At 38.5% G+C, this 11,993-nt stretch overlaps 1 protein-coding gene across 2 annotated transcripts; it reads right to left on the bottom strand.

The window, feature by feature from the left end:
• Positions 1-566: 566 nt before the first annotated feature.
• LOC137094560 (potassium voltage-gated channel subfamily A member 10) lies at positions 567-11,993 on the bottom strand. Of its 2 annotated transcripts, none has more exons than XM_067460349.1 (2): positions 11,250-11,993; positions 567-4,671 (listed from the first exon to the last, which is right to left on the bottom strand). In XM_067460349.1, exon 2 carries the CDS (start codon positions 4,487-4,489, stop codon positions 2,807-2,809), a length of 1,683 nt encoding a protein of 560 aa, XP_067316450.1. In that variant the 5' UTR covers positions 4,490-4,671; positions 11,250-11,993; the 3' UTR covers positions 567-2,806. The 2 variants fall into 2 exon arrangements, with proteins under 2 accessions (XP_067316450.1, XP_067316451.1); XM_067460350.1 differs by having other exon boundaries at positions 11,501-11,993.

The following is an 11,993-nucleotide window of genomic DNA, read 5'->3' as shown; positions in this document are numbered from 1 at the left end:
GTCCCCGAAAAACTCCACAGGTCATGCCAACAAATCATGGTCACTCTCTCATCTTTCTCAGTGTCCTGGACGAACCTTTTTAGCCTCTCCAATACTGTATAAAACCATATGTACTCTCACACGCTTAGACTTGACCTTGTGGTGAATAATAATATATATTTCAATATATAATTTAATTTATTTGCATTTATTTATATTATATATACATATATAAATGCAAATAAATTAAATATTGAAATATTTTTTTTTCATTTTGTCAATCATTGTTTTTATTACTTTTGTGTAAAAGTAGGAGAATGTTTTCAGCTTTTTAGTATGAGCCTTTATTCAGTGTGCTGAGTGTGATTTTTTTGCTTCACTAAAGCAGTGCATGTGTAGATTTAATTTTTGATTACTTTTTGTTTAGTTTTGTATGATAAACATATTTGATTTTGTGTTGACACAGAATCGTGCAATGAGAATCACACAACGAGTCCTTGTTAAATCACACAAAGAAGGAGCCATTACATTTAATATATATTTAATAAAAGGCACTCAGAATATCATGAATAAAATATAGTGCTTAAACAATCAAAATATATCATAACATACATTCATGAGATGCTAAATCCCATAATGACCGCATAACACTGGCATTAACACCTTCGTCGGTGGGATAATTGTATAAAATCAAAATAGAACTCTCAGGATTTATTGAACAATGACTTTCAATATTGCAATTTATATTTTTCCATATATGACATAAAATGCATGCCTAAGGGAATATACTTATGATTCTTCCATTGACACAATGGAGGGTTGATTTAAATGTCATATTTCTACCTCTAGTCAAAGCATGATCATTTTATCAAATTCATAGATCTCAGTGTTTTCATGCATCTTTTACAAGTGCATGATAAAAAGCATTTTAAGTTCTATATTGCAATTATACGTTAATTGTCTGAAAAATGCAACGTTAACTGCTGGCATAAGTTTAATTTTCAAGCTTCCCTGAAAAGTGCTGTATTGCTTTGCTTTAGTCAGTGCTGAAATGCTACAATCAAAATTTGCTTTGGAAACAAATATTTTTTCAACTTTGCGTTTACAAAAACATGCAAATGTGCAATGTTTTATGCTAATAAAGCAGGACATGTTCTCTCATAAAAGTGAGTTCCTGCAATAAAGAAACATCAATTGTGGATTTCTATAGACATAGTGTAATCACTAAAAATAAATAAAACTGTTGTCATTATGAGCGTAACAGATCTTCCTCTTACTCCAAAGACAGCAATTGTACACTTATGAAAGACTAATATCTCATACATACAAATCTATTACAATCATGTTCAAAGATAGACATATGTTTATCTGCATGATTCCATGACAAAAACGTTGTGTAATTGTTTTCACATAGCTATGAATGTTACTAATATGCTTGTAAGATAATGATTCCGGTTCTGGTCATAAGATACATTTGTTATGTAAGTCTTTAGGCTGGATGATATATTCACTGCAATCTTTCCCATCTTTTAGAAGTGACGTATTGTTAATTGGTTTCACTATACAGTACATGCACTGAGATCATGCTCTCTGCCAAGTCAGCTTAAGTTAGTGTGATAAATGGAAATCTGTTCTTTAAGAACACTTGTTGCCTCCACCAACAGGACCAACCTAAATTAAAGCTTCTTTAATGTGTACACCTTCTGACCGACAAGTTTTGTTTTGAGTGCTAACCCATGTAAATCCATGCTTAAATTCTTGTGCGTTTTCCAGCCATACATATCGATGTGCATAACAAGTAAGGCTGATAGTAGGCCAATGAAGCCTTGGTTACAGAAATACCGTAAGTGCTGTGTATCGTATCGTACTTGCTATCATCAGTGCTTTCATAAACATTCGTCAAATAAGACACAACATATGACGTGAAACTGACTGAAATTGCCAAACGAAGGTGTGTACAAAAACTAAGTCAGCATAGAAAGAATTAAAAAAACCTCTGACCCTAAAGATAGAGCTCTAGTGTCTCGTTCTTTGTGTATGCTGACAAAAATAGAAACACCAGAGGTAATGTGGGACGAGCAGCAAGCAGATGCTGCCACAGCACGGTGGGTCATCCAAATATAACATACTTGCATGCGTAAGATACTGTATTTAAATTTAAAACAGGCCTGACTATGTATGACACCTACCAGGGTTGTTAGAGGAGACATTCGGTGACATTGAAAGATGGATAACAGTTTGGCATAAGCTTTTTCTCTTACAAGCAGCAGGGACAAAAGGTGATGTCAGTGCAAAACTCTAAAGGAACGACAACATCAGCAAAAGGTGGTGCTGGGTGGATGCTCAGAGTGCAGATTCATGATTCCTCTGCATTAATTTGAGGGACTCGGCAACACAGGCACTTAATCGCGATTAATTAAATGCTTGTTTTGACCTCAGTCAAACGCAGCCGTTTGCCTCGCAAATGATGACATGAGTACTTTTTTTGTCTTCTGTGATTCATATTCCTTTTCCAGTTCGGTTGTATTACTGTAAAGCCTTAAAGGGATGTTCCTTAAAATATTTTTTTGCTTCCTTTTCTAGATAGTGCTTCTGAGGTTTTATAGTCATCCATTTGTGTTTTTAGCAGCCTTTGGCTAAAACATCGTCCCCTTCGACTTGTCCCATTGAAACAGCACACTCTGCAAAGGTACTGTTGGTATATGCATAGCATTAGGTATATATGTAGAACTCTTAATTAAGCAGTTGTCAAACCATAAAACAGAGAGTTTCTAAGTGCATTGTTGTACAGTCGTTATTGCTATAGTCATGTGAAATATACCGATCCTTATGGAATGCCATTTTTTCCTGTCTGCCAATTCCCATTGCTCTTGTCCAGCGAGTAATTGCTTTCATACTTCTCCTCAGCACTACTTTTCTGATTTGCAGCAGCCTCAGCAGCAGCGTCAATCACAATTTTGTCCGCCTGCTCCGTTTCACGATGGTAGAAGTAGTTGAAGTTGGAGACGATGACGGGAACGGGAAGTGCAATGGTCAGCACACCAGCAATGGCACAGAGGATCCCAACCATCTTTCCCCCTAGTGTGATAGGGCACATGTCACCGTAGCCGACCGTCGTCATGGTGACCACAGCCCACCAGAATCCTTCCGGGATGCTCACAAACTGAGTATCAGGTTCGTCGACCTCAGCAAAGTAAATGGCACTTGAGAAGAGGATGACGCCAATGAAGAGAAAGAAAATAAGCAAGCCCAGCTCCCTCATGCTGGCCTTCAGGGTTTGGCCTAGAATCTGCAGGCCCTTGGAATGGCGGGACAGCTTGAAGATCCTGAAGACGCGCACTAATCGGATGACACGTAACGTGGCCAGAGACATGTTCTGGCCGGCGGTGGGGTCTTCTCCATGGGTGGCCATCAGTTCTGTTATGACGGTAATGAAGTAGGGCATAATGGATACAATGTCAATGACGTTCATGATATTACTGAAAAACTCGCTTTTGCTGGGGCACACCACAAAACGTACTCCAAGCTCAAAACAGAACCAAATGATACAGATAGTCTCCACCACAAAGAAGGGGTCAGTAAAGACAGAGGCCAGGGCCTTAGGATGAGGAGTAGGGGACAGCAGTGTGCCATTGGCGTCACGGGTTAAGTTGACGAACGCGGGTGTAAATTCACGTTCGTCGCGGAATTCCGGGAGCGTTTCCAGGCAGAAGATACAAATAGATATAGTGATGACAAAAACAGACACTAAGGCAACTGACCTGGCAGCGCTGGAGCTCTCTGGGTACTCAAAGAGCAGCCAAAATTGACGGTGAATCTCACTGGTTGGGAGTTGAGGCTCAGGGTCTTTGATGAAACCTTCATCTTCCCTGAACTGTTCCATGACCTCATGTCCCAGTCGATAGAACACTATCTCATCCGCAAACACATCCAATGGCACGTTCGCTGGCCTCCGAATCTTACCTCCGGACTGATAGAAATACAAGATTCCATCGAAGCTGGGGCGGTTGCGGTCAAAGAAATATTCGTTCTTCATCGGATCAAAGTAGTCAATCCTCCTCATGGGGTCACCCAGCAAGGTATCTGGGAACTGATTCAAAGTTTTGAGTGTTGTCTCGTACATCATCCCTGAGACGTTGATAACCACTTTTTGTTCGCCCTCTTCGAGTTTCTCCTTTTCTGCAAAATAGTCCTCACAACAATCCTTGGCTACTTTTCCTAGGAGAGCCTCATTGGGACTGCCCTCGCTGTTCATCAGAACCTTCCAGTTGGAGATCAGACTGTTGCAGCTCGAAGTTCCTTTCTTGCTGAGTGTTGGTGGAGAGGCTGGTGTGCGCCTTATACGTCTTCCTCTCTGAGGTGAGTGCGTGGGAGAATTTATGCCACAGGACCCGTGGTTTGGTTCTGGGGCATCTGAGGTGGGTGAGGTCGGATATCCCGAGTCGCTCGGGTCTCCCAGGTTGATTCCGATGTCGTCCAGGTTCTCAAAGTTGACTAGAGGAACTTCCATGGCCTCCCTCCCCTCCCTGGGGCTGAGATCAGGCTCCTAACCCAGGATGAAATGACAGACAAGCAGCCAAAAGCACAGGCCAGCCAGCCCACTGTGTGCCCACCTCAAAGTGCAAAGAGATCAGGGAAGATTCAGGCTGGCTCTGCAGCAGAGAGCCGAATCCCAAGGTACTGTCACCTGATCTGCAGATAAAGACAAAGGGAACAAAACAGTTGTGTTATTGCAAGGAAGGTAAGGTTGCACCTAGAAAACAAAGCAATCTAAAGTAATTTAAACTCTACAAGACAATGAAAAGGGAACAAATAAAGATTTTATTTTTTAGCACCATTATTTTAAGCAAAATATAAAATCTTAGCTAACACGATGCACACAACTGCAGTCCATTCAAAATGAAGCATGCATATTATAGGCTAAAGGATTAATTTTCAAAAATTAAGATTGTCATAATTTATTCACCATCTTGTTGTGTCAAATTACCTTCTTTTTGAGGCTTTCAAAACTAACATGACAGTATAATTAATTAATTTCTTCTGAAGCTTTGTGACGAACAGACTGAAATTTAATAGTGACTTTAACAGTCATCTGATCTGTCTGATGTGTTAACAAACCATTCAAACCTGTCTTGCTAGCTAAATCAACCAATTCATTGCAAAGATTTAAACCAAAGGAACAATTCAACAGAGATGTGAACGATTTTAACACCTCTACCAAATGAATCAGTCAGCTCTATTTTTCTCACAAACTTTCATTTGCACCAAAAAAAGAGCAAAAGCGCATGATTTTATTGACTTAATTAAACAGGTATAATGATACTTTATGGCGCTTTTTAAGTTACGGGTTTGGTACTATATCATTAGGGTGAGTACACGATTACAGAATTTCCATTTTTAGAGGAACTAATCCTGTAAAGATATACAACTAACAGATAGCATTTTAGTCTCTCCTTGAAAACTCCTTGAATGTGCCTAAACAAACATAAATAATGCATTCAAACTGAACTGTTTTCCTGTCCTCCCTGTCTATTCTGCCAAGTGTGCTTTTGAGCTGAGAACTGCATTTTATCATCATTTCTCCCTTATGGCCTCCCGTGCCAACACACACACTTTAATTCACATCTTCTGTATTGTAGTACAGGCGTTTAAAACAGCAGGAGACCTGTAGCTACACTGCTGCATTGCATCTGTTATTATTAGTGCTCAACAAAAGGGACCTTTTTCAGATAGAAATTGTAAGCAAATCTGTGGTTACAGATATATGTGTGACCCTGGACCACAAAACCAGGGGTCAGGGAGATTTATACATCACCTGAAAGCTGAATAAATAAGCTTTTTACTGATGTATGGTTTAGGATAGGACAACATTTGTCCGAGATACAATTATTTGAAAATCTGGAATCTGAGGGTGCATAAACATCTAAATATTGAGGATAATTTAATTTTCATTTTTCGGTGCAATGTTTCATGTTTAATATTCATGATAGTCTTTTTGATTGCTTTTTTGCCATCAGTTCCCATAAACAGTAATTTTGGCTCATTATTCAAATATAACAACTATTACAAAGAAATCAAAATGTATTTAATTAATGAATGCATTTATATATTTACAAAAGGCACTAGTATGAATTTATTTAATAAATTCTGTCAGGTGGCCATTTGGCAGCATCCTGGCCAAATGCCCACTGGCCTCTGTCTCCTAATCATCCCCCTCTCCTGATTGGCTTCATTTATCTGTCTCCTCTCCACCAATCAGCTGGTGTGTGGTGGGCATTCTGGCGCAATATGGCTGCCATCGCATCATCCAGTTGAATGAATTGACTTTGGTGGTGGTTGAGGAGACCCCCCTTCTATATGTTAAGCGCTTTGAGTACCCAGAAAAGCGCTATATAAATGTAACTAATTATTATTATTAATTGAGTCAGTATAAAATGTATTATATAAACTTATATAAGCTAAAATTGCTTTTGATTTGTGTTCTAGGTGGATGAACTACTGGTTATCTGTTACCAATGTAATTCCTGTAGGTGGATTTACAGGTAAGCAATGTATTGTTACATTACTTCCTTTTCTGTTATCTTTGCATATCAGATGAAGTTACAGTGCTTACCAGCTTAAAATGTTCACAAAATTAGTTATTGGGTTTTAACTTTGCACAGATAATCTTGGTAAGTAATTACACTTCTTATGTCACATCCTCACATCATACTACACATCTTATGTAATTTATTTAATATTATTTATTTCTTTTTTTATTCTAGTGCAATAGCCCCATTAACATCATTTTAATTATAATTTAAAGTTTTCTGTGCATTATGTTTTAATGGAGTAGCCAAATGATTAAATTAGGTGCATATGTGCAAATGATGGATGCTTTTTGGAATGGTTAATTTATTTATAATTAATATTTGTTATATTTAAATTTGTTAGCTTACTTTGTTTAAAGGGTTAGTTCACCCAAGAACACTCGTAAGACCTCCGTTCATCTTCAGAACACAGTTTAAGATATTTTATATTTAGTCTGAGAGCGTATGCAAGTGTATGCACACTATACTGTCCATGTCCAGAAAGGGAATAAAAACATCATCAAAGTAGTCCATATGTGACATCAGTGGGTTAATTAAAATCTCTTGAAGCATCCAAAGTACATTTTGGTCCAAAAATAACAAAAACTACAATGCTTTATTCAGCATTGTCTTCTCTTCTCGGTTTGTTTTCAATCCTCAAATAAAGATTTAAACAGTGGATAATCAGCGTATTGATTCATGAATCGGATCGCGCGTCAAACTGCCAAACTGCTGAAATCACAGGACATTGGTGATCTGAATGATAAATCAATACGCTGATTCATAACCGTTTGATTCTAATTAACCCACTGATGTCACATATCGACTACTTTGAGGATGTTTTTATTACCTTTCTGTACATGGACAGTATAGTGTGCATATGCTCTTGGACTAAATCTAAAATATCTTAAACTGTGTTCCGAAGATGAACTGAGGTCTTACGGGTGTGGAACGTCATTAGGGTGAGTCATTAATGACATCAATTTCATTTTTAGGTGAACTAACCCTTAAAGTTATTTATACCCACTGGAAGTACAACATCAAGAGCAATTATTACAATGTTAGTTGAAGTAATTATTATTGTTTGTACAATCTGACGAGTGCGTTGATATTATTTTCTGTGGTAATCGACAGCATCTATGACATTTTATGTTGTTTAATCCAGAGGATTTCAATAATATACATGTTCAACATACCAAATCAGACTAAAAGCCGCTTTAGGCTCCTCTCAGGGTCTGCCTCCTGCCAGGGCCAAAGGTGGAGGTCAAAGGTCTAGTTCAGGCCTCTTATCTACAGCGTTCTATTTTCCAGAGAGTTTAATAGAGACAGGTAACCATAACCTGAACAGAGGATTTAAACAGCTACCCCTAGTACCACTTGACACCATAGAACCCACAGCCGCCAAAGAGAAAAGCTTCTGGCTCCATGACAGCTTGTGTGGCTACACTGGAAGGTAACGCACACCTCTCACCTTCGCTCCGCGTTATATTCCATTGACCCTATTAGTATACAGCAGGGCCTATCTTTTCCATTGTCAGAGGAGTATTGTTGGATGGGTGGGTTACTTGGGCATTCTGTTTCATGTGGCCACATTTTTAGAGCATTGGCAAGATGCATCTAGTTAATATAGAAGTCCGCAGTGCTGTTTTGTAAGAAAAGTTTCAAACAGTGCCCAAAGATGAATAACCGCATCACACTGCTTAAATCATTATGATTTATATATTCAGCTATAGTGGCCAAATACATGTAAAACTGACTGTACAGTATCTGCAACTAGCGATAGTTAATCCAAAAATAATTTATTGGGGTTCAATGTTTTTTTTATACATACAATTCCAAACTTATAAAAAATAAATAATAATTTGTTCCAAAGAAGAAATAAAAAAGAGTTTGGACCAAATTGAGGGTGAATGAATTATAATATACTTAATTTACATATATTCTATTCAAGAAACTTTTACTCATTTTGGACCTTAAATATTCTCTACTGCCTTTATTTTCTGTGTATAGTCCTCTCAGACAAACGTACGTTACACAACTGCAATATTTTGTGTTGTCATTGTTAACCATATCCAATGCACTCTGCACCTTTTGTTTATTTATTATTTATTGTACTTCTTTATATTTATTTATTTCCTACATTATTCAACTGTAACTGCAACGACCTTGTGAAAGCAAAGGAAACTAATCTCATTATACCTGTTCAGTGACAATGAGGAATTCAGTGAGACTTAAAGGGATAGTTCTTCAGAAAATGGAAATTCTGTGATTAGTTACTCAGCCTCATGTCGTTCCAAAACCGCAATACTTTCATTTATCTTCCGAAAAAAAATTGATCTTTTTGATGAAATCTGAACGATTTCTATCCCTCCATTGGCAGAACTTACATTTTGATGCTTTAAAAAGTTCATAAAGTTCATAAAATTAATTCATATGAATTGAGCAGTTTTGTCCAAATTTGAACTTCATCGCTTTACATAACTAACAGATTTAATTTAGGTTTTATTCACATATAAACATTGATCAGCGAACGTAAGAAGCTCAATCGAACCTGTCAGATGCACAAGAATGAACCTCATTGGTTCTTGCTGAAGCTTAAACGTGCTGCGTAACACGAGAATGAACCTCATTGGTTCTTGTTGAAGCCCAAATGTGCTGCAAAACACGAGAATGAACCTCATTGGTTCTTGTTGAAGCTTAAACTTGCTGATTAACACGAGAATGAAACTCATTGGTTATTTCTGAAGCTCAAACGTGTTGCGTAATGCGGGAACGAACCTCATTGGTTCTTGTTGAAGCTCAAACGTGCTGCGTAACGCGAGATTGAACCTCATTGGTTCTTGTTGAAGCTCAAACGTGCTGCGTAACGCGAGATTGAACCTCATTGGTTCTTGTTGAAGCTCAAATGTTCTCCGTAACATGAGAACGAACCTCATTGGTTCTTGCAGAAGCTCAAACGTGCTGCGTAACACGAGAACGAACCTCATTGGTTCTTGTTGAAGCTCAAACGTGCTGCGTAACGCGAGAACGAACCTCATTGGTTCTTGAGGAAACTCAAAAAAATATATTGTATATTAATAAAGTATAAATACATAATATAAAGTAATCATGTCTCTTCTGAACAATTTGGACAAATTATTATTAGTCCAAATTATTATTATTTTTTTATGATCTCTAATGAAAGTTTTGAATCGTCAAAGTGGTAGTTGCATAGACTGTCAATGGAGGGACAAAAAAGATCTTAATTTGTGTTCTGAATATGAACAAAAGTCTTACGGGTTTGGAACGACATGAGGGTAAGGAATTAATGACATCATTTTCATTTCTGAAAAACCCTTTAATTGGTGTGTGTGTTATATATATATATGACGGAAGGGTTTACAGTTTTTTTAGAGATTCACAAATGAAGGTACTGTAGTGAGGGACAAAGGTAACAAGTGACAGAAGCTTCTGTCCTTATCCTGCACTGCTTAGTCTGTGGAAAATGCTGAAGATGTGAAAATGCACCACGGACAGAGATGACATCTATATCCTTCAACTGTGTGTGCGTGTGTGTGTGCGTGCGTGCGTGTGTGCGTGTGTGTGTGTGCGTGTGTGTGTGTGCGTGTGTGTGTGTGTGTGTGTGTGTGTGTGTGTGTGTGTGCGCGATTGTGTTTGTCTAGAAGATTGATCACCAATGTGTGGGAAAGTTTCCCCACATGCATCACAGGTACAAAGCCATTGTTTTGTTTTAAGCACCTCTGGGGCTGGTCACTACCATGTGCACGTGCACAAGCACATTATGTAAGTATTGTATTGTATTGTATGTGCCAGACAGACTGTCCGCATAACTCTGTGAAAATGCGGTATCATAAATCTGAATCATCACAAATCATTCTCCCGGCTCAAGTCACAGAAATATAATTAGACAAAATGCTATAGCTGTCTTAGTTCTCAAGTCAGACAGATATTATCTAATTCGTAGGAGCACAGAACCTCGTAACATACATTTTCAGCTTTTCACTCATCAGCTGTATGATTTTCTTTCTTCTGTGGGAGATGAAATTATGTTCGAGAATGTTTTGGTGACCATTGCCTTCCATTGCATGGACAAAAACAAACATTTCTCAAAATATCTTCCACAGAAATAAGTAAGTCATCCAGCTAGGACACAAGGGTGAGTAAATGATGACATAACTGTCATATAGGATGAACTCTTCCTTTATGTTTAAAATTTAGACCTGTACTGCTACGGATATCCCTTTAAAGTCTTTGAATAAACTGATATTGTGAGTATATAGTGGTTATAATGAACCACATAATATAAAGATTTACTAACATCTTAACTTGCATATAAACATTTGAGTTATAAGCTTTCTAATTCAAATTTTCCTCCTTTTTTTCTAGCTCAAATCCAACAACATCAAACCAAACAAACTATTTCTAATTCCAATCGTTATCTCACTCCAGTCCTCAAATCTTAAAACTCGATATACAATCAGATCTCACAGCACATACTGCATAAAATAATGTGGCTCGACGGAGAGAACACAAGATCTCTATCTCTATTAAACTTATAATTCACATTTGTGCAAATTCTTTTCGATCAAAAAATTGCTTGAAAGTCTTACTGAGAATCATATCTTGATAACAGCATCCAAAGAACAGAAATCGCATGCTCAAGCCCATCTGTAAAAACAAACACAGCAGACAAGTACCCACCAGGGAGAACCTCTGGGGTAGGACGGTCCTTCTGTGAGCACTCGGATCCAGGATGAGTGGGGCTCCTCTTTTTGCTTCTGTCCCTCTCTAGCCTTGCTCCTCTTCTCAGCCTGCATTGCAATCAGATTTCTGCACACCCTTGTGTTCTGTATAAGCTCTCTCTCTTTCAGTAATCTTATGCCTCCTGAGTAACTTGAGACCCACGGCTGCCATCAGGGAGACGCACGCGCTCACACACGCACACACCTTACCTTTCGCATCTGGCTTGGCTTTAAACCTTAGACCAGGTTCTTCTTTCTGTGTGCGTCTCTCTCGCTTTCTGTCTGTCTCTACTCAGGTGCTGAAGTGTTGGGGTGTCAGAGGAGGACCCCACGGTGCTGGAGCCGGAAAGAGCTCTGCGGGGCAAACAGCGCTGAGTAAAGGACGGCGGGACTTGAGCTCCTGCAGAGTAAGCAAACAGAGCAACATCTCCAGGGCGCGAGAGCACGCACACACATACACGCACTCGCAGACTCACAATTACTCTCACTCACACTCGTAAGTTACATAGACGTAAAGCATGCAGTTACACAGATGCTAGCATACTACAGTATTGCACACAGTATATGTCCTGCGTTTGTACATACTCGCAAATGCCTTCATGCATAGAATACTTGGAAAGCCAACTTGAAAAAGTGGAAAGGAACAGCACTCAACATTAAAATTCAAACTCGGAAACTTGCACAACACACATCCCGGCACTGA

The sequence above is a fragment of the Pseudorasbora parva genome, chromosome 12 (assembly GCF_024679245.1).
Source record: "Pseudorasbora parva isolate DD20220531a chromosome 12, ASM2467924v1, whole genome shotgun sequence".
In the NCBI taxonomy this organism is placed as follows: Eukaryota; Metazoa; Chordata; class Actinopteri; order Cypriniformes; family Gobionidae; genus Pseudorasbora; species Pseudorasbora parva.
This window is presented reverse-complemented; position numbering and strand designations above follow the sequence as displayed.

Coding starts and splice junctions, on each gene's coding strand:
- LOC137094560 (XM_067460349.1), bottom strand. CDS start 4,489: ATGGAAGTTCCTCTAGTCAACTTTGAGAACCTGGACGACATCGGAATC.